Genomic DNA, 23383 nt, shown 5'->3' with positions numbered 1-23383 from the left:
CCGTGGGGTTGAGCGTAAATCCCCCCACCCCCGCTGTTCTCCCCACAGATCACCTTTGATGTCCCCTCTTATAGTCTCACCTGATGGTTTGAAAAGATGAGCTCTCCATCCTGCATTGAGCGCAGGGGCGTGTTGATAACCAGTTGCTTCACTGGCTCAAAGGAATTGGTGAGTTCCAGAACAATATTGACTTCGAAAAGTATGTAGTTCATAAGAGTTCGTCTGACTTTCACTCTTGTCTGATTCCTTGCAGTTTGCAGCTTGACCTCAGCGAAGAGTTCCTTGTGGTAGCTGAAGAAGTTCAGGTAAAAATTTGGCTTATCCTACACAGTTCAATAAAATAAGGCCAGAATAAACCTGTGGCTTGCTCCCTTATTCAGGTGTGGAGAGAAAATATGAAGTTCAGGGAATAATGCCTCCGGTGGTAAAATTAGGTAAGTCTATTGTAGTGAGAAGAGTTCCCCTTGTTTGTCCCTTCGTCTCACCTTGTTGTCCTTTTGTTCCCTTTAGGGGCCGGGGTACGGCAAGGATGCAATGGAGTCTGCGCCGACCCGTGAAGAGGAATAGTACCCCCGGCGGTAATCAGGTAAGTCTATGGGGGTAGTTACTATTGCCTCTGTTTATTCCCTTGGCTCACCTTTGCTGTTCTTGTGTTCCCTTTAGGTGCCACAGTGCGGCGGGAACGTGCAGAAGGATGCGGTGGATCGTGAGGATTCTGCGAAGGCCGGTGAGGTCAGCGCGGCGCTGCAGGCGGCACGTGTACAATGCTTCTTTCTTCCAGCTCGAAGTCACGGTGGATCCGGAATTCAGGTAAGGATCGAAGGTTTTGCTCTTATTCTAACCTCTTCTCCTTCTGTTCCTCCCTTTTTCTAGGAGCTGCAGACTCGAGGCGGGCGTGGCAGAAGACTGGATGCAGGCTTGCAGACACGGTGAGCTTTACGCTGCTGGATGCAGAATAACGCGAAGCGTGTGCTGCTCTTCGGGCGTGGTTTAAATAGCCTCCAAAGTAGTCCCAGGTAAGTTTTCCTCCCCAGCCCCACCCGAGTAAAAAATAGTCCCTAGGTAAAATAGTCCCTTCCAAGCCTCATTTGGCTTGGAGCTCTGCAGCATGGTCTGCATCAGGTAAGCTTGCAGCATGGTCTGCATCAGGTAAGTTCTACTCTATGAGCCTGGCGCCTATGGCGCCAGGACTGACTCTCCATATGAGCCTGGCGCGCCAGGACCGCACCCAAACAGTCCCTAGCTGGGGTTTTTGGGCTTGCTCAAAACAACTTGATGCCTGCTTCCGGGGTTGCTGGACCTGGTCTGGTTCCCCAGGGGTAGACATCATGACACAAATAGCCTCCTCCGCCAGCAAATCCAAATGCCTGCCTCCATCGCATCTTCCTCCACCACCCCCACCTAGGAGTCCCAACAGGGAACCCCAGGGCAGAGGTCACAGCGCAGGCTGCTACAGCGCCCTCCCAAATCCGGTGCACATCGAAGCAGCCACGTACCCAGTGAATAGACTGTGCAATGTCGGCCTGAGGGGGCCATCGCATGGGGGAGTTGGTGGTGGGTGGGAGATGGGGTTAGTTTCACATACATTAAAGTCCATTGAAATCTGAGAAAATGCAAGGACAATCATGATTGTGTACTAGTGCTCTTTATTCAAAATGTGCAGGTCGTGTTCTGGGTCCAGTCAAAAATAATGGTCGTGCCAGCCTCCCCTCCCTCACCCCATCCCTGTGTGTATCAGCCCTGGCTCCGGCCACATGGTTACCGTCACCATCAGCCCCTGAGAGTTGCCTGTCTCCTGTCTGCGTCGGTGCGATCTAGGCCTTTTAAATTCCAAAAGCACGTCTGATTCAGATGTGTGTCCAGCTGTGGGCATGGTTGCATGTGTGGTCATGTGGATTTCTTGGGTTACACGCAGGGGTGATCACCCAGGTGAGCTTTGGGTATCCTGAGTCACCTGCATGAGATGGGATGACATCAGGCATTTGTACCATGCATGAGTCTGCAGATTCCGAATATTCAGCCATTATGCACCGTGGGCATTCCTGTGAGCAGCAGGGCCATGCAATGTGTATGTGTGATGGGTGTATGTCCTTCCTATTTCATTCCATGCATTATTTGTCCCGTACATGTACCCTGTGTTGTTGAGGTAGCTGTCCTGTGGCAGTTGACGGTTGACTGCACATGGGATGGGCGCTGTAGCATGGATGGACATAGCACTACATGTAAGGGGGTGCATGGGCAACTTTTATTCATTATGAATAGGCATGAAATCACATTTTTGACTTATGATAGAGTGTAGGAAGATTCCCTTCAATTATTGTGCAAGGGACACCGGAAGGCTTGTGCCCTGGGTTCCAGCTGCACCGCTCCTTGGATATGGTTGGGCCAGTGGTACATGGAGTCCCACAGGGTGGGGCTACTGTTGTGAGTGGCTGATCAGGGGAAGTAGGCATTTGTCTTTTGATGGGCCTGTATCACTAGAGGATGATAAATGTTCATTACACCAACAATTTGGTCTCTGCGAGGTTGATGTACATGTTTACTCCTCGGAATTCATTTCACACGGTACTTTAGGGAATAGGGAGTGGGATCATCTCACTTCGGATTCCTATCTGGGGCCCTGGGTGGACCCGCTGTTGGGTGATGGGGTTTGGATCTGCACTGCAGCACATTTCAGGTGCATTCTGGTCATTGTGATCTGATGTGTTGTTGTGTTTGCAGCGATGTGTGTCCATCACCATGTGGGGGACCAGGTGTGGTGGCCATGTGCATGCGCCCTTGGATGCCCCCCGTATATGGTGCAGGTGCTGCAGAGGTGCCGACTGTGTCTTCTAATGGCATGCAATGCTTCCTGTGGCTATACCCCACCTTTTTTGCTTGTGCTTAAACATGCATTTATAGCAGGGTTTGTACTCACCCACTATCCAGGTCCATTGTCCCCTGTGCTTCTCCATGTACGCTGGCAGTGTGCTGTTGCGTAGCACCATAGCGTCGTGGGTGGATCCAGGGTAGCGGGCACAGCGCTGGCTGATGATTAGGTCAAGCCCACAGGTCCTCTGCTCATTCAACGAATGATAGCACGTGTAGTTCTGAAAGACTGACTCATGGGCCTGGGGCTCAACCAATGCAACATGGCTGCAGTCGATGGTTGCAATGACATTGGGCACTTGTGCAATGGCATAGAAGCGTGCCTTGAGGTCATTCACCTGGGTCTGGTTGGTGGGCAGTGCCATGTGCAGGTTGACATGGCGCAGTAGGGCCTCCAGCACTTGGCCCAGTACTGCAATGAATGTCGACTGGGCCATGCCATGCATCATGGCCACAGAGTGCTGGAAGGTGCCGGTCCCCAGGAACTGCAGGACTGCCACCAGCTTGAACAGTAGGGGCACCGCTGTGCGGAAAGCAATTGCTGGGGGGTGGTGGTCTTTCCCGCCCCTCTCTCCATTCCTGCATGATCGGATCCCGCCTATGCTCGAGGGAGGAGACGTCCCATTCCCCCTTACGCGTGATCTGCATTTGTATCCTTTAATTACTAAAACAAGGCAATCAAATAACCAAGATTTGTCGAGATCCAGAGACTCCATTTTGTGACACAACAGACGCCATATTTTGCTAGGCCCGAAGATGATCTCTAAAAAATCTGTCTCTCCCTCTGCCCAGCGCCTCACTCAGACAGCCCAGGCCACACCCACGTCCTGCCAGCTTTGCACAAACCCTGTTCTCACGGAGGTTCAGCTATTCATTGTTGCAACCTTTAGTGCCGTCCCAGAAATGATGAGGCTCACTGCGCCTTGTGAAACCAGAACAAGCCCCCGCCTAAGTGCCCATTCATCTCCACTAACCTGCCCATGCCCTTTTTGATTCCCACCCTGCCAAGCCGCAGTTCACCAGGCCAACGCCCCTCTTCTCTTTGATATAGATACACATCTGACATCTCATGTCGACCATACTTTGGGCCTGGTGCGCTTTATAAAGAAACAAAATACAAATACAAATACACCCACTAGAGCCCCTACCCCAGACACTCATATATTCTTCCTAAACCTAACACTTGTCTATTCGTATCATGAGGCATCAGGTAGATCAAAACCCCCAAGATGGGTACCTGGGTTGGGGACTTTAGGTTTATGGGTACTGGGGTGCGGAGGGTAGAATGCGTACCTATCAGTGAACTCTAAGAAGCACCCGCATTCCTGCCAGACTTCTATGATTGTCATTTGTCTCATGCTCTCAGATCCTGTCATTGTAGATTAGCTATACAGGGAGTGTATCATTTTTGCTAACACGACCTTCACCCTACAGCTATGAGCCCAACTGACCAACGTGCTACAGGAGTGACACCCAAGCAACAGCCAATCCTTCGTGGTCATTGTCTAAACATCTATAATGTACTAATGACTCAACCCAATTGTATTGTAGAATTCTGTACTTGTAGAGTGGCATCATCAATGACGTTTTTCCATCTTATAATATCTTATAATATGCTGCCCTTGTAATGTTTGGCAGAGCACTCTCCAGGCAACAATTTATCTTATGTAAAACTCTGTTCTACTGGTAATCAATCTCCTGGTCACATTCCCTACTGGGGTGTGTCTGTTATTCTGAGTTTTAGATATTGTGTTGGGGAATGGGCGCCTTCAAAAGCCTGCTCCCAATGTCGTTTTGTATCGTGGCCAGCAGCTCAGTGATGGTCGCCCGATCCAGTCGGTACTCGGTTACGGAGTGTCACTGAGGGCCCAGCCTGGCCCTGGGGATGGATGCACTCCTTGCTTGGGCTGGTCTCCTCCTCATCCTCAGTCAATCCACCCCCTATGCTCCATGTGCCCTGGTTGTCCAGCATCTGTAGCTCCAGGCACAGCATGTGGACCTGTATATCAAACCTACCAGCAGGGAATGGCAACATGGTGTTGAAAAGTGTGCTTGGGGCCCGGGTGCGTCCTTTGTAACCCTCTGGTGTGCACTATATGCACTTGTGGCTTTAGTCCTGGCACCTGGGTTAATTTACCTCCAGCTGAATCTAAAATTATCGCCGGTTTTCGGGCGGTAATACCGCTGGAAATGGGGTTATGATAGGTCAGTGATAACGCTCTTTATTGAGTGTGGTATTACTGCTAGCTGTAATAACGTTAGTTGTGATACCACCGGCTGTATAAACGCCGGCCCCGTTTTGGGTCCGGTGAAAATTTTGCAGGGTCATGATCAGCCGGAGCAGTATTTCAGGCAGAAACACTGTTACCACCACATTTAAGGGCTATCACCCAACTCGTGCTGAGGCCCAATATTTCTTAGCATAACTACTTCCTATAAAGTTGTTACTGAAACCCTGATTGCCAGATTTGGGCAGGGCATTGGTCGCCTAGGTGAACTGGTTGGGGCTGTTTAATGCCACCATTAGGCTAAATTAGTACATTTACCAAGTTTGATCCTCTACTGCAACCAGTGCTCTAAGTGGAACTCACAAAGGTCCTAAGCAGAAGTATTTTTACCTTTCCAAATGGCCATGTTTCTCCCTCTACATTATCAATACAAGTTTCCTTTTATTTTGTGCAATTCCGCCAACTTGTTTCAAAAGTATGCAGTAAATACTAATTGTAAGTATTTGAATGCTAGGTGTCTGCATGATGTCATGGAATCCTCTTTTTAATTTGTTGCTATGATAATGACTATACCCCTGACTGCTTTCTGATAGCCAACCCAGCTGTATCTTGCCCAGATGTTGTTGTACTCACCCCCACATTAATGTCCTAGCTCTGAATTCAGCCATCAAGGTGGGTATTCAGTTTCAAGAGGGCAGACGGTAAGCCTTGACCTACTTTCTTCCTTGACACAACTGGGAGTTGCACTGATGTGCACTGGTGTACCTTTACTCAGCCAAGGACTTGTAAAGTAGTGGGGACTGGAGGCATAGTTAGGCTACAGATGTCGATTCTTCCAAAGTTTGAGAATTTTGTGGTTTTCAGATCCACAGTCTTTGAAGGTCAAAAAATTAGAGATTCAGACTCACCAAGAACCAAGTAAATAATATGGAAATCTTAAGGTATCCAAGAGCACTTGCCAGCATATCATATTAGAGAATCACCATCCTGGTAACATTTAATTCCTAGCCTGAGCGGATGGAGAAATAGGTAATCTAAAAAGTGAGTAGGTGGGCAGGATGATCAGCATAGGCTGGAAGAGTGGTAAGCAAGAGTTACTATTAGCCTGTTCTGTTTTTCCATTCCCTGCGGATCTTGATGCAAGCTGAAGAAGATGAGGTTGTGTGTGGTCTACTCCTCGTTTTCCTTCATGGATTTTTTGGGTAGAGCTGAGAACTAAGTTAGGCTGAAGCTGAGCCCTCCGTGGGGATCTGCGGGATTCATCAGCTCCTGACATTTTTCGCTATTGGAACCCGACACTCCCACTGCATCTCCAAGCTCCTATTCTGCAGCTCAATACCTGCTAGGCTTGCTGTACTGGGAGCTGGTTCTTACATAGGGTTGGGACAGAGTGTTTAGCCTGTTTGGCTGGAGCAATAACATGACGTGTCTGACCAAGTTTAGTGTCAGTGGAACCGTGTAGCCCTACCGCTCTAGAGGAAGTCATAGGATTTTCTATGCATTTCATGCTCCCGGATCCATAGGTGACTCCCCCATATATGGTCCTGGTTTCTCTCCCAGTACAGAGGTGGATTCAAGGAGTTAATTTTTTTGGGTTCTGTTTTTTCAGGGCTGAAAGGAGAAGTGACTTGGCCACAGCATACTGCTGATCTCAAGGTCCTGGGGATGACCCAGGTCCATGTGACAGTAACCATGATGCCACTTTGTCACAATACATTTGAAAAAAAAGCTTTTTTTTGTTTTGCAGGTCAGTGGCAATGGTGCTGCATGAAGATTTAAAAGGATTGGTGGCAGAGTCGCTACCTGGGGCACTCCACGTGTTATATAAGATCTCTTCACATGTTATTACATCATATCAAAAAGAAAGGTGCCAAATTTCCACCATAACAATTCAAATCTGACCCCGCTGTAATAGGAAGGGGACAAAATCCCACTGTTCCTGTGAAAATCCTCAACCTGTTCTTCCTGTCTGTCCCTGTGTCAATAGATTGCTATGTGAAGTCATCAGCTGGGGGCCTGTACCAGATTTTACGGAATTCGTTATGAGCCATCTGATTGGCTGTTCGCTCTCAATGTTCCAATTAAAGTGCTCATTGGCCTAACCACTTCAGCCAAATCTGAAATCAAATACAGCAGAGAGACATTTTGGGGATCATTATGAGTTCCCCGGTCCTGAAAAAATGCCCGAATATACGTCAGTAATTCCGGCACCAGCATTTATTCTGGACCGGGGAAAAATAAGTTTGCCAATGGGGGCAGTAATCTAACGGCAGGCCTGACCGGCTGGTAGTTTAGGCCCCTAATGGCAAATAAATGCCGGAATCACTGGCAACGGTGCTACCGGTGCTGGCAATCCTCGCAGCCCCATCCATGGAATCCTATTTGACTCCATGGAATGGGAACTTACCATGCCGTCCCTAATCTCCCGGTATTACCAAGCCGTGGGTACGTAAGGCCGTTTTGCTGGTATACCCGCCGGAATTACCGGCAGGATACCTGCAAAACTGTAATAAGGGTTGTGTTTTTGTTAATTGAAAAACCTGATAGTGCTACAGGTGTTGGCGCGTGCCCATACTTACTGAATGACCTTGTAGTAATTCCTCAGGAGCCCCTCCCACTCGGTGTTCGTCATGGCACATGATGCTTCAGTGTCGATATCGTTGTGCTCCAGGCTGTTCAGGTACACCTCGCAGGCCTCCAGCGCCATCTCGATGATCCGGGCTGGGACGCGGCCACCACCTTTCTTCTTCCCTGCCCTTTTGCCCTCTGTGGAAGACAAATGACATTGGGTTTGAGCCCCAACTGTGTGACGGAAGAGCGTAGAAGAAAAGTCAAAAAGAACCATTTCAACGTTCCCAGTGTTCCTGGGAAAGCCTCAGGGCAGCAAGTTTGGACCCTTGATTGGAAGTCTCCAGCCTCTGTTTTCTCCACCCCATCATCCTCAGCCACAACCAGCAGCCAGCTCTGCATATTGAACTCTACTTTGTCTCTTTCTCTTTACTCGTCTACATCCTTCAATATTTCTTGCATACGTTCCATTGACTGCCCTATCATTGTGGCCATAACAAGCACAGCTGTCACTGACCACCAATTCTTTCATCTATATCACCTTTGAGGCTGCACTTACTCTCTACCCTTTTCAAAGCTGTAACAAATTGTTCAACAGATTCTCCCTCTATGTGCTCCTGCACATGATATCTCACCCCTAAGGAGTATCAGTGCCAATTGGTCACGCCCTGCCAGCATTGCCGTGAATAAAGAAGTCAAAGTTCACATGAGATCTGTCTGCGAGTTTGATTCACAGAGTTTTATTAAAAAACATAAAGTATAACCTCACTCACACAATGGGCGGCTGAAAAAAAAAACAATATGGCGCAGCACCTGGCACAGGGCACTAGACTGATCCAACAACTCTACTTTTGACCCCTTCGCAGCTCTCTTGAGGAAGCTGAATTTGTAAGCCTGAGTGGTTCTTGTCCGTGGAACTTGTGAGTTGTAGACATAACTGAGGAGCCCCTGAGGGCCATTTCATCATAACGTGCCCAAGGCATAGGTCTGTCCACACATTAACAGCAAAACCTGCACCTTCCAATGTATGACAAAATAAAGTTAAGTGTCCATAAAGCCACAATTTCAGTTAGAAGCTGTCATTTTATGGAGCTGTGCTTTACCATCAAGGAATACAAGACGTCTCATTGATGCAAGGCATGGCGTCCCGAAGGAGGGTGGGTAAAGTCCCAGACAGCACAACCTTGTTGGTGTGGGCCTTCAGGGCCCCACTGTCTGCATGCGGCTGAACCTGAAATGCTGGCCCACATTTCTGCCTGCACAGCCAAGCAGGGTGCAGTTGATAGAATTCTTAGAGGGGTCACTCTTGTCCCTCTCAAAGTCCCACGAGAGGGAAGGGTGCAGTTGTAAGTTGGACTACATTTTAGGCTTTGCCTGTGTAGTGACCCAGACCAGCCCAGGTTCTGCAATGGAACGATGTGCTGGGCTGAGCAGGAATTCCTTCCTGGTATAAGGCATGCCACAATGTAAAGTACTATTGGCCTATTTTGAATGCAAGAGATTTAAACCGACTTGCCGGTAAGTTCTTCCTACAATCCGTTGCCATGCACATGCTAGCAAATTATTCCATAATGGAAACACTTGTTAAGTTGTTCAGCTGGAAGGCAGGTCTGTGCAATTATGCCGGCATGTGCAGTAGCAAAGAGTTGTGTTGCGGCCGATATGAGCAGGGTAGTAGTGAGAGTTCATGTTAAAGATTACCAGTAATTAAGGGTGTCAAGTGGCATTTTGGGTTGAAAAACATAGCCTGGCCTACAGAGACGTTAAGTGCCGGATTATGGAAACAGCAAGGCTTTTAAGACTTAATTAAAAGTGGTCCTGGACATTGCAGGTTCAATTTGGAAGAGAATGCCAGATTTTGGCAATTGAAGAGGAGTCGCGGCCAAGGTGGTTTGGGAAAAATCAAGGGATTAGGATTCCAAGATGTGATTTAGAGATGTTTGGGTAGTTTGCTTTCAAGTAGCCAGTTATCCATATTAAGTGTCTTTGCAATGTGTTCCCTATGGTCAGCATGTAAGAGTTGGGTGGCTGATGGATTGTAGACCCACTGTACTTTTCAAAGTTAGTCTTTTGTGGTGTCTAACTGGAGGCCATTGGCATAGTCAGGGCAGGGATGACCGGATCCAGAGTTGCTCGGACTTGGTGGATGAAATCCAAGAAGGAGGAAGATGTGTCACTGTGTCACAGGAGTGAAAGCAGTTGAAAGACAGATGCCACTGTGTCGTTGATCCATTATGCTAAGCAGGGATCGCCACTCAGTATGATGGCCAGGGTTTTCACCCTTCGGATGACTTGGAGGTCAGGGAGGTTGGACAGGACGGCCATTGGAAATGGGTGGGGTGGTGATAGGAAGGGCAAGATTCTAGAGGTCAGGATATTCACCTTATGGAAGGGATCGTCTGTGGGGTGGACTAAAATAGGCAAAGAGGACTAAATTGCATGCATTCAGAGAGCAAATGGACGAATCCTAGTCTAGCCCCTGGACTTTCGATCATCGATAGGGAAGATTATTGATTAGGTCTCGATGGATTAGTGTGTTGTAGGTGGGGAAAAGATCAAGAATTATGAGTGTGGCCGCACCATCAGTGTCTGCCTGGCATTTGAGGTCATCACATGATAAAAGCTGATTTGGTGGCCCGGAGTGGGCAGAATTTTCATTGGGCTTGATCAATCCTACTGACTAACTACACAAATGCCAGTACCTGCTGTACAGTACTGTACAGGACCAGCACTCCTGGGATAGATAGGTGTATTCACATAAGCATGTACAGTGTTAAGGCTACTTGTAAAATAACTTGCAATTTAATAACAAAGAATTACGTAGCGATCTAAATGATGTATTCATTTACCAATAAACATTTAAAAAGAACTTAAATGCTACACTCCAACCAGAGACCTCGGCTCATCCACTCCCGATCTTTGGTAAGGCCAGAAGCACCGGAGTGCCTGGTCTGGCATGGGAACTTCGTCCATTCCTGCCTATGCACATAAGGGACTTTGAAAATCTCCTTGACTTCCGGAAGGCCACCAAACATCTACGCTTCACCATGTAATCTGCCCACTCTCTGGCCACTTTAACTTTAACTCGAGGAGACCACCTTGGTTTGTCTGTGTATTACACATTTTTTAAATACTTGAATAAGATCAACATTTCATACCTCCGAGCATAGAGGACTTCAGCTTTTCAGTGACGCCATGCTCACTTCTGCACACACACACACACACATAAGGGGGCTAACTACGAAGCCAAGGTTTGCAACAGTACATGTCCCTTACTAAGCAGAGGTACTATCCTGTATCTGGTATTCTGAAACTATTTCAATCATAGTAGCCAATGCTCTGTTGGGTGGGGATGCCCTGAGATGGGGCACTAAACTGTTACCTGAGCCTAGGGGCTGTACTGTGTCATTCAGTGAGGGGTCAGCAAAGGACTCAAAACAGATATCAGTGTGCCAACAGCAGGGTTTATTGTGATCAGACCACTGGGGTTGGAGTAAGGTGGATAGGTCTCCTTAAAGCTGGATGAGCATGAAGGAAAAACTGCATTGGTGTTAAAGCTGGTGGCATCTGATCTAAGGGTTCTGGCACGTGGCCTATTACTTTGTGGCCGGGGTGGCTCTCATCACGCCAGAAAACAGCCCTTTACTGGTATCTGGGTCCTTACCTTCTGGGCCTTGGATCACCACAATGTCCTTTAGAGTTTCCTGGATCTTTCCTCCTGGCTTCTGGGACCAGAACAGTTTCATCTACACTCCCCAGGGTAGTAGCTCCTGTGGCCCTGTGTCAGTTTAAAGGTACTTGTGGGCAAGGGCTATTCGTCCTGGGATGTGGTTGCCATCTGTCAGGTCTGTCCGGAAAGCAAGGCGAGTTCACAAGGTGGGAGGTTGTTTCAAACGCAGGAGGTGGTAGTTGGATTACACTTGTGGTTGGTGTAGGGGCAATCAGGAACTTATAAACATTATTTAGCATTAATCAGCCTTTGCAGGAACAGGAGACCTTCCCAGGCCAAATTTGCAGGAGGAGCACAAGGGCACTGATTGGCTGAGACCAAATGTAGAATTTTGCACCAACATTCTAAACTGCCTTTCATAGATGACTCCAGGTAGAGAGGTCCTGTTACTTATTCTCTCTACAATGTTAGGCCCATTCAGGTCATCAAGAGAACTGAAGGAAAGGTTTCACAGGAGGAAGAGGTTTGGAGTGTCTGCCAGGAAAAACAAGAAGATCTCGGTGGGAGCGCAGCGAGTCAGGCTTAAAGTACAATTAGAACTTTCAAATAAACCCTAGAGACACATGCAATTGTTTTATGTGCTTACTTTGGAGGAAGTCACCTTGCCTGACTGTGTAAATACTGTAAAAGGTTTGCTTGGTATCCCAGTGAAGGCAGCGCTACCGTGCATTTACTTTGGATTCATGAGGAGAGAAGCTTGTAGAGACCAATCCTGTTGCGCACCTCATACACACTGCTCCTTTTCTTAGTTCTTCCACAGGTGTTACGAAGTTCGTTGGTCGTGTAGAGTATGAACAACCCCTCTGTCCCCAAGAAACACCCTGACGGTTTTAGAAATGTTGTCAGTGTGAATATTAAGGCCACAGGTGGAAGTCCGGAAAACCAGGACGCGGGAACAGCCGGAAGAACCCCTTGAGCGCTGTAAGGCAAGGTACAGTGGTTAAGTAAAGAAACAGGGCCCGACTACCTCTTATGTGCATAAACCCAAAATACCGGAATACCTGTGAGGTCTTGGGTCAAGGCGTGGGTCCCCTAGCTGTAGCTGGAACAAGCTGTAGGGTAGGACAGGTAACCACCTATTTGCAGGATTGAGGACCTAGCCAGTGAAAGGTTAAAGCAAGAACAATCCGTGGAGCAAGCGTGGGTCGGTAACAGGCAAATCCAAAAGTACTTGAAGGGTTAAGCAAGAGGAATCCGTGGAGCAAGCGTGGGTCAGTAACAGGCAAATCCAAAAGTACTTGAAGGGTTAAGCAAGAGGAATTCGTGGAGCAAGCGTGGGTCGGTAACAGGCAAATCCAAAAGTACTTGAAGGGTTAAGGAAGAGGAATCCGTGGTGCAAGCGTGGGTCGGTAACAGGCAAATCCAAAAGTAGTTGAAGGGTTAAGCAAGAGGAATCCGTGGTGCAAGCGTGGGTCGGTAACAGGCAAATCCAAAAGTACTTGAAGGGTTAAGCAAGAGGAATCCGTGGAGCAAGCCGAGGTCAGTATCAGAGTAGGTCCTTGAATGAAGAGAGAACGTCACGTGATCCAAAACAAAACAGCTGTGAAGCAACGCCTTCGGTTCACAGACTCCTTTTATCCTCGGAAGGGTCGTACGTAGAGTCAAGTGTGATGCGAACCGAAAGCGTTGCAATGCTGCCAGGCAACAGAAGTCACGTGATCCGTGAAGCGCCGGGAAGCGCCGGTCTCCGCAAGGGATGTGAGTTCCTGTAATGACGGAGCCTCCAATTGATCTGCCACCGCCGTGAAGGGCGATAAACACCCGTTACCCCAAACATGCCATGCCGTGCCCTGATATGTGCGGCGTGAGTGGGGAGCATAACGCACGAGTGTCGGGGAGTGCGGGAATGGGTAGACAAGGAGGGGCGAGCGGAAAGGAGTGTCCGCGGTCTAGGAAGCGGTGTGACAGAATCCCCCCTCAAAGGCCCACGACCCCGTGGGCTAGCAGGATTGTCCCTATGAAAACGAGAAACCAGAAGCGGAGCCTGGACATCCCGGGAGAGAACCCAAGAGCGATCCTCTGGACCATAACCCCACCAGTCCACCAGGTATTGAAGCCGACCCCGATGGAAACGGGACCCAAGGATGGCACTGACCTCATAAACATCCTGGGAAGCCATCGAGACAGGAGCGGGCGGGACCAGGACACGGGTAGGAGCAAGGTAAGGCTTTAAGAGAGAAGTATGGAAGACCGGGTGAATCCTCCAAGAAAGGGGAACCGAAAGCTTGAGAGCCACGGGATCCAAGACCCTGGAGACCCTATAAGAGCCCACAAAACGAGGCAACAACTTGCGACAACCAGGGATCCGCAAATGCCTGGTCGAAAGCCACACCCGGTCACCCACCCGATACTCCGGGGCTGCAGCCCGTTTGCGGTCAGCCTTCGTCTTCATAACTGTCTGGGCCTCACGAAGATGGACCAAGGTCTGGGCATGGACACCGGCCAGATCACGAACACAGGCATTAGCAGCGGGGGTAGTAGAGGGAAAATCAGGAAGTGGAAGGGCACGCGGATGCTGCCCGTATAGAGCATAAAAGGGCGAGAAACCAGTGGTCGAATGACGGGAGTTGTTATATGCAAATTCAGCAATATGAAGCAGTTTGGCCCAGGAGTCCTGGCACTGGAGGGACAAACACCGCAAGTACTGCTCCAGAGCCTGATTTACCCGCTCGGTCTGCCCGTCGCTTTCGGGGTGATAAGCCGAAGAGAAGCGAGCATCGATCCCCAGAAGTTTGGTGAGAGCGCGCCAGAAACAGGACGTGAATTGTGACCCACGGTCTGATATTATGACCTGCGGTAAGCCAAAGAGGCAGAAGACAGATCTGAAGAATAAGCGAGCCAGGGTTGGAGCAGATGGTATACCAGTACAGGGGATAAAGCGGGCCATTTTGGTATACGAATCGACAATAACCCATATGGTATCGTAGCCCTGTTTACGGGGTAGGTCAGTGATGAGATCCATCGAGACGGTGTGCCATGGTCTGGGAGGTACGGGTAGCGGTAAGAGTAGCCCTAAAGGCCGTCCTTTGCGTGATTTACATTGGGCACATATGGAACAAGTGTTAACATAATGTTCGACATCTTTTCTCATGGAAGGCCACCAGCACCAGCGTTGCAAAAGGTCCAGAGTACGCTGTTGCCCGGGATGGCTGTTTACAGCAGCATCGTGTGACCATGTTAACGCCTGGTTGCGTACGTCACACGTAGGAAGGAACAATTTGTCGTGGATAAAAGGTAACTCCTCGTGAAGGGCAATGTCCCATTCGTTGAGTGCCTGAGGGTTCTGGGAAACCCAACGCCTGATGTCAATAAGCATGGTGGGGGATGGAGTACATGTACAGATGACATGGCCCTTTCCTAGCAGTATGTCGGGGTACACGGACAAGGACTCCCCTCCGGGAGAACGGGATAAGGCATCAGCCTTGCCATGAATGCGACCTGGTCTGTGCTTGACCACAAAATCGAATGCGGCAAAAAACAAATGCCAACGCACCTGTCTGCTGTTTGCACATTTTAGAGAGGCCAGGTCCTGTAGGTTTTTGTGGTCTGTATATACCACTGTCTGATGGTTTGCTCCCATGAGATGATGACGCCACGTTTGTAAAGCATCCTTGATGGCCAATAGCTCTTTTTCGGTTACTGTATAGTGTGATTCGGCCACCGAGAACTTACGTGAGTGATAGGCCACTGGATGCAGACAACCCGTGGTCGGGCATGGTTGAGACAATACTGCGCCTAGAGCAAACGAGGAGGCATCTGCCTCCAGAACGTAGGGGAGATCGGGATCAGGATGCTGCAAAACAGGGGCGGACACGAACCTGGCCTTGAGTTCCTCAAAAGCCTTCTGATGAGCGGAGGTCCAAGTGAACGGGACAAGGGGGCTGGTCAGAGCGGTCAGTGGGGAAACAATAGAAGAGAAGCCGACGATAAATCGCCGGTAGAAATTCGCGAAGCCGAGAAAAGATTGAAGTTGTTTCAGAGTAACGGGAGTCGGCCATTCAGTGACGGCATGGACCTTAGATAGATTCATGGACAGGCCTCCAGGGGATATGTGAAAGCCCAGAAACTCCACTTCCTTGGAATGAAATAGACATTTTTCAGGTTTGGCAAACAAGGCATTAGCCTTAAGGCGAGAGAGCACTTCCCTAACATGCCCGACGTGTTCCTCCAGGGAGGATGAATAGATCAGAATATCGTCCAGATAAACCACCACGAACGTATCCAGGATGTCCGAGAATATGTCGTTGACAAAACGTTGGAACGTGGCCGGAGCATTACAAAGCCCGAAAGGCATTACAGTGTATTCGAATAAACCCTGTCGGGAGCAGAACGCCGTCTTCCACTCATCCCCAAGCCGCATACGAATCAGATTGTATGCCCCTCTGAGGTCCAGCTTGGTAAAAACAGATGCTTTAGTCACCCTGTCCAGCAGCGTGGATATGAGTGGAAGAGGGTACCTGTTTTTTATAGTGATGGCATTTAGCCGTCTGTAGTCCACACATGGACGGAGATCGCCCTCCTTTTTCGGCACAAAGAAGATCGGACTAGCAGCCGGAGAACAAGAAGGACGTATATGACCCAACTCCAGAGCTTTTTGTATGTAATCCTTAAGGGCTTGCTCCTCTGACCGTGACAACGAATAAATCCTACCCCTGGGTATAGGAGCATCCGGAACCAGGTCAATTGGACAATCGTACGGTCTATGAGGGGGAAGGCCCTCAGCAGTGGCTTTATCGAACACCATGTGAAAATCGTGGTAGGCCGCAGGTATGTTGGCTGTGACAGCCCCCACAGTGTGTGAAGGCACAGGGTCCGGAACTGTGTCGTTGAGATGGGTGGCGGCCATGGCACCAAGAATCGAGGCGGGAGTGGACAGTGAATCTGTGTCGATAAGACAGTAATGTTGACACACATCCGACTCGAACGTGACCTGTCCGTTGCCCCAATTGATCAATGGGTTATGTTGTCGTAACCATGGTATTCCCAGTATGACGCCGAACAGTGGTGTATTAATCAAATCAAACGCCAGGGTTTCTCTATGAGTGTCTTGAATCACCACTTCCATAGGAACCGTTTGGAACCTGATCGGGCCGGAAGATAGCGAAGTACCGTCCACAGCATGTACTGGTTCCGGATGTTCCTTCCTAACCAGGGGCAGATTGAGACGATGGGCCAGGGAAATATCGATGAAACAACCAGTGGCCCCAGAATCGATCACAATATGGACTATGGGCCTCATTACGACCCTGGCGGTAAGGGGTTAACGCCAGCGTTAGCTGCGCCGACCCCTTACCGCCAATTACGAGTTCCCCTAGCGCCATGGTGCTTTTAACACCTGCTTTTAGCGGGTGTTAAAATCCATGGCGCTAAGGGACCATGGAGTTAATTACGCCACCGTAATTTACGGTGGCGTAATTAACGCCTTCCCCACTCCCATTATGCCCTATGGGGCAAAAATGGGAATGGGGAAGGGTAAATGGGGATTGGGGACTTACCGCCCCGCCAAGGTCGGAATGGGGCGGTAAGTCCGCCAACCACCATGGCGTAAACATAGTTTACGCCATGGTGGTAAAGTCACGGCCCAGGCGGTAATTTACCGCCTGGGTCGTAATGAGGCCCTATGTGTTTGATCTCCCCAGTGGGTTTTAGCAGGGCATGGACCGCTATCGGTCTAACAGGGCCAAAGGCTGGTTCGGAGGGCGTCAAAGATAGGCTCGCCGGTGCCCCCTGTATCATGGGCGAGCCCTCGGAAAACCCGATGTTTTGTTCTTGGGGCGTCTGGGGCATTCCCTTACAAAGTGTCCGTTTAACCCGCAATAAAAGCAGGCATTGTCGTTTCTCCGTCGTTCTCGTTCGGATGGGGTTATCGGACTACGGACACCTCCTATTTGCATGGGTTCAACAGGGGCGGTGGATACGGGATGTCCAGAGTGGGCAGAAAAAGATGTTTCGGCCCTTCTCTCGGATCTCCTTGCGTCTACTTGTAACACAAGATCCACCAAATCCGAGAATACCGAGGGAAGGGCAGGAACCACTGAGAGAGCATCTTTCATGGAGTTGCATAGGCCATGATAGAATACGATTGCTTTTTTTTCCTCTGGCCAGGATGTCTCAGCAGCGAGTTGGTTATACTTAGTAATGTATTCTATCATAGTTTGTTTGCCTTGTGTTAGATCTAGGAGTTCGAGATCTCTAGAGTGGGCTTTATATCGTGTATCAAAGACTTTGGCCATTTCTGATACAAGCAGATCGAAATCATAGAGAGCGGGATGGTCGTTCTCTAGCATCGGATTGGCCCAGGTGGCCGCTACCCCAGACAAATGGGACAGAAGAAATGCGGCCTTTGTAACAGAATTGGGGAACGCTAAGGGTCTACACAAGAAGTGTAACTTACATTGATTAATGAAAGTACGATACTTCCGAGGGTCCCCCTGGTAACGTTCGGGGGCAGCAAGGGGAACAGGCGTAGGAAGCAGTATAGGAGTAGGTGCAGGAGCCATAACCGGGGCTGGTTGGTCTGAGGGGACTGTGTCACCGAATTCAGCATCCGTGGGTAAAGGAAAACGTGTGCTTTGCAGGGCATCCAGACGGTGGTGTATTGCTGCCGTGGCGGTAGTCATGTCGGTCCTAAGAGCCGCCACTGCTTGTAACAAAGCGGTCACTGGATCCCCGGCGGAGGGATTCATACTCTGGACGACCAAAAAAGGCTTCACAGTCTGTTACGAAGTTCGTTGGTCGTGTAGAGTATGAACAACCCCTCTGTCCCCAAGAAACACCCTGACGGTTTTAGAAATGTCGTCAGTGTGAATATTAAGGCCACAGGTGGAAGTCCGGAAAACCAGGACGCGGGAACAGCCGGAAGAACCCCTTGAGCGCTGTAAGGCAAGGTACAGTGGTTAAGTAAAGAAACAGGGCCCGACTACCTCTTATGTGCATAAACCCAAAATACCGGAATACCTGTGAGGTCTTGGGTCAAGGCGTGGGTCTCCTAGCTGTAGCTGGAACAAGCTGTAGGGTAGAACAGGTAACCACCTATTTGCAGGATTTAGGACCTAGCCAGTGAAGGGTTAAAGCAAGAACAATCCGTGGAGCAAGCGTGGGTCGGTAATAGGCAAATCCAAAAGTACTTGAAGGGTTAAGCAAGAGGAATCCGTGGAGCAAGCGTGGGTCAGTAACAGGCAAATCCAAAAGTACTTGAAGGGTTAAGCAAGAGGAATTCGTGGAGCAAGCGTGGGTCGGTAACAGGCAAATCCAAAAGTACTTGAAGGGTTAAGCAAGAGGAATCCGTGGTGCAAGCGTGGGTCGGTAACAGGCAAATCCAAAAGTACTTGAAGGGTTAAGCAAGAGGAATACGTGGTGCAAGCGTGGGTCGGTAACAGGCAAATCCAAAAGTACTTGAAGGGTTAAGCAAGAGGAATCCGTGGAGCAAGCCGAGGTCAGTATCAGAGTAGGTCCTTGAATGAAGAGAGAACGTCACGTGATCCAAAACAAAACAGCTGTGAAGCAACGCCTTCGGTTCACAGACTCCTTTTATCCTCGGAAGGGTCGTACGTAGAGTCACGTGTGATGCGAACCAAAAGCGTTGCAATGCTGCCAGGCAACAGAAGTCACGTGATCCGTGAAGCGCCGGGAAGCGCCGGTCTCCGCAAGGGATGTGAGTTCCTGTAATGACGGAGCCTCCAATTGATCTTCCACCGCCGTGAAGGGCGATAAACACCCGTTACCCCAAACATGCCATGCCGTGCCCTGATATGTGCGGCGTGAGTGGGGAGCATAACGCACGAGTGTCGGGGAGTGCGAGAATGGGTAGACAAGGAGGGGCGAGCGGAAAGGAGTGTCCGCGGTCTAGGAAGCGGTGTGACAACAGGTCCTTCTCTGCGTGGCTTCCTGGAGATCCCTGTTATAATGTTCACAATGAGCCCACCTGGCTCACAACTTTCAGAAACATTCCTACTGTCTGAAGTGGGCAAAGGAGGGGGAGAAAGTCTTTCCTGGAGCCCTCCCTTGGATCTTATGTTCCTGATGCCAGTCTGTCATATCTCCTTGTTGGTTTTGACAACTCCCCCAGATTAGAGTGTTTGCTCCCGGCCAGCTTTATGTTTATGTTTTTGATTTTAGTGGGGGCATGTTTTCTTTATTGCATCTAGTCTCCTTGCTAGTCCCACCAGATCCAGATTAAGGATCCTGGCTAGTCTATTGCTGGTTGTTTGATCTGTCAGCTATTCTTGGGTCTTGAGGTGCTGGCATTACCAATCGCTGGTCCACAAGCTTCTCCTCTAATCAGGACCCACTTTACCTCCTTGACCCTTTCTGCCGGTTCTCACCTCCTTTTGGATTTGGGGGTTTTCTCTCATCTTCCACCTCCACCTCCTCTTTTCTCCTTGTGTTACTGATCTCAGTATTAAAGAAACCCATACATGGAAAGCTGGTGACTAATGCAGTATCGTTTCCCCTTCCCAGCAGGCTTCTCACTTTTTGACCACCACACTCCCTTTGAGGAAAGCACCTTCCTGCATGGGCAGCGCACATGCTAGGAAGAGGAACAAATATCATCTCATGGAAAATGTCCACGCTGCTACAGTTGCGGCCCAGGAGTGCCTTGCTATCTATGGGCAAGGTGCAGTTGCAGTAAGTGTTTGAGCAGTAGTCAGACTCAGGAGTTGCTGGATTCCAGCGTTAGCCTTCTGCACATAGTTCAATCTTGCAGTGGATGTCTCTCATTGCATGGCTTGCTGTGCATCTCACACAACATCAAGTGCGCAAACTTCACTGTAGCTTGCCTGCTTTTCACAGAGCGGGAGAAGATCAAGTCTACTGAAAAAAAGCAAGTTTGACTCTATAACGCAGTGTTAGCATAAAAGGTAAAGCACCGAAAACTATTGGGAAAAGCTGAAAGGAGTTTTTTAGGGCCTGTTTGGCTAAAAATAATTTGGGTTTTGCAAGTCACAAGCTCAGAGAAACCTTTTAGCGACTATAAAGGAAGGTCCAGGAGCAATGTCTTTTCTCAGTGAATCTTCAGTCTTTTCAGCTGGCATTCAAATCTGATTTTACAACCCTACTCTGGGCATTTGGTGGGGGAGACCATGCATTGTGTGGTTCTCAGCGGTGGGAGCAGGAAAGCTATAGGAAGGAACAGGAAGTAAATAATCAATTGATAGCTTGTCTTTATGTATTGTAGATCTCTGAAGAGTAGGCCAAGAGAAGGCTGGAAAAAAATGTGCAATAATAGGCTGCCTGGGAACGGGGAGGACTGAAGGGCCTGTAAATCTATAACTGGGGGGTTGTCCTACCCTCTAAAATTCAAATGCATGCAATGCAATTTAAATGCATAATGGTTTGGACCCTTGTGAAAACCCAATTAAATGGGGCATTCACCATTTGAGACAAAAGCACACTGCTAATGAACACATATATCCTTGATTTTTAGTGATACCAGCTTTTTATTAATTAGCTGATATTCTGGTTTTACGTTACATATTGAGTATTTTTTGTGTGGACAGTAATTCATGATGAACATTGTGATGAAAAACAACATAGTTGTGTCTAAAATACAGTACACACACTTACAGGTTTACAAAGCGTGATGAATACGCTAATACATTTGTAAAACAACTTGCTAATAGATGAAAACCAACATGTAGTTACGTGCAATAAACACAGAATGTGAGTGAAAATGAAGGAGACATTAGCTGAAGGTCTCCTATGCCCGGCTAGAGTCTGACCTCGTAAGAGAAGGCTGGAAGCGAGAGAGTTCTGGCTAATTTATTAGGGGGGTCATGACTGTAGCTCGTAGTTAGAACATTTGCAAACCGGACATGGAGGGAGGTCTGCATGCTTCAGCAGCTACAGCAGGATTCAATTTGAAAACCTTATAGTGGTACAGGGTATGCCCATAGAGAAGTCAGTTGCTAAGGAGATTGGACACAAGCTTTAATAGGTCACGAGCTTTAATTCAGATTCAGGACATGACTGTGAATGTCTTTTGGGTCGCTTGGCCTTAAGCCCAAAAAGTCAGAAGAGAACGACTCTCTGTCCTCTGGGCCCAGGTACCGGCTCACCCTGCCACCCTCCTACACTGCCTCCTGGCCACCCCTTGCACTGGGGACTGTATCTGTACCCACTCAGTCCCCCACCCCTCATTTACCTCTTTTTCTGCACTTATCAGACTTACCCAGTCTGCTGCTGTAAACACAGGACTTGCCATCTGTTGGCTGCACTACCTCTGTTTATTGCCTCTATTATCTATTTATTTTATGTATTATTATTTATCTGTTTCTCCTCTGCTCTGCACTTTGCACTCTCCCCCTTCCATGCACTTTTCCTCTCTCCCTTTCCCATGCACTGGCGCGTTCTCAATGTCACTTGGTCTATTAAGATCGTTGTTGTTGTTCCCCCATGTTGCCCCTCCCTTATCCCTTACCTTGTCGCACTCTGAAACACTTGTGTATGAGTGCGATACAAATAAAATATCATATCATATCATATATCATATCATAACGCAAGCTACACTTGATTTCGTCTGCTGCTCCATCTTATGTTAGTGTGGTGGCATTCTGGACATACTCTTGAGAGCTGCTGAATTACAGATGTGAATTTGCTCTGGACAGGGGTAGAGCTATGAAACTTGCAGTGAGGCACTGTTTACTTTAGAGACTCTGTAGGGCCACTGCATGACGGCTGGCTGCCGGTCACGCAGGTCCATATGAGGTTGGGACATAAGACAAAGGCGGTCCCTTGATGATAAGAACTCTCATTGATAAGTTCTAATTTGGGCATACATTCTAATGGAATATATGAAATTATATGATATGGCATTTACAATGCAACTATACACAAGTGTTTCAAGGCGCGACGAAGTAAGGGGGGCAGTGGTCGAAGTGGAAGAAGAGAAGTAGTGGAACTATGTTCCCTGCAAGCCTGCCCCGCTCCTCACAAACACCATTGCCCTGCCCCTCCCACACACAATACAAACTTCCAAACACCTTTGCCTGCTGTTTAAGGGAATGTTCAAGTGCAGTGCACTGAAAGTACAAGTTTCAACTTCTTCCTACACTGTTATTTTAAAATGAAACCGTTCCGGAACGGTTTCTTTTTTAAAATAAAGTATAGGAGCTGTAAAACGTAATTAAAAAAAGTAGAGGAGCGCAGCTCTCACCCGCTCCTGCTCACTTCGACGACTGAAGGGGGGGGACAAGGGAGGACAGACAACGATCCTACTAGGCCATGTGTCATTCAGATCGCGCAAGTGCATGGGAAGGGGGGAAAAGGAAAAGTGCACGGGGAAGGGAGAGGGGAAAGTGCAGTACATGGGAAAGTGGAATAAATAAAATAAAATAAGACAAATAAACAGCCAGTTAGTGGCAAGTGCAAGGAAGTGCAGACATAAGTGCTGGTAGGGGACTGAAAGGGATACAGAAAAACAGTCACCAAGTGGAGGGGTTGCCAGGGAGGCAGTGCAGGTGGGCAATTGACGGGGCATGGGCCAGAGATCAGAAAAGGGTGGCCAGGTAACCAGTGACAATTTCAGTCAGGGATTAAGCAAGGGAGGGGAGGAGAGAAAGCAGAAGCAAAGAGGAAGGTTTTGAGGTGTTTCGAGAACCGGAGATGGTTCTCCTCCAGTTTCAGGGAGAGGCCCCTGCCGAAGAGAGTGATCTGCCACCAACTCGCTGCTTGGAGAAGTGACTGACCCTGAGGGAGTTGGAGGCAGATGAGCGAAGAGCTCGAGAAGGAAGATATTTAGGAAGAGAGAGTTGAAGGTATTGCGGCCCCAGACCCCAGAAGGCCTTGTGTACAATGCAGAGGGTTTTGAACTTAATCCTCGCAGCCACTGGGAGCCAGTGCAGAGATTTCAGTCCTGGAGAGATACGATCCCTGGGCTTGAGGCCAAGGACAAGTCTTGTAGTCCTGTTCTGGATAAGTTGCAGAGGGCGGAGAGTGGAGGCAGGCAGATTTAGATAGAGGCTGTTACAGTAGTCCAGCTTAGAGAGGA

General features: G+C 48.8%; 1 protein-coding gene across 1 annotated transcript in view; it reads right to left on the bottom strand.

The window, feature by feature from the left end:
• The window catches only part of LOC138567708 (tubulin tyrosine ligase 3-like), a 673617-nt gene that overhangs the window by 93215 nt on the left and 557019 nt on the right, over positions 1 to 23383 (bottom strand). The window contains exon 15 of the mRNA XM_069646178.1: positions 7676 to 7862. Coding sequence (XP_069502279.1) covers positions 7676 to 7862 — 187 coding nt within the window. The remainder of the gene's footprint in view (positions 1 to 7675; positions 7863 to 23383) is intronic.

The sequence above is a fragment of the Ambystoma mexicanum genome, chromosome 2p (assembly GCF_040938575.1).
Source record: "Ambystoma mexicanum isolate Mex_15411 chromosome 2p, UKY_AmexF1_1, whole genome shotgun sequence".
In the NCBI taxonomy this organism is placed as follows: domain Eukaryota; kingdom Metazoa; phylum Chordata; class Amphibia; order Caudata; family Ambystomatidae; genus Ambystoma; species Ambystoma mexicanum.
Note: the sequence above shows the minus strand (reverse complement) of the source record. Positions and strands in the feature narration are given on the sequence as shown.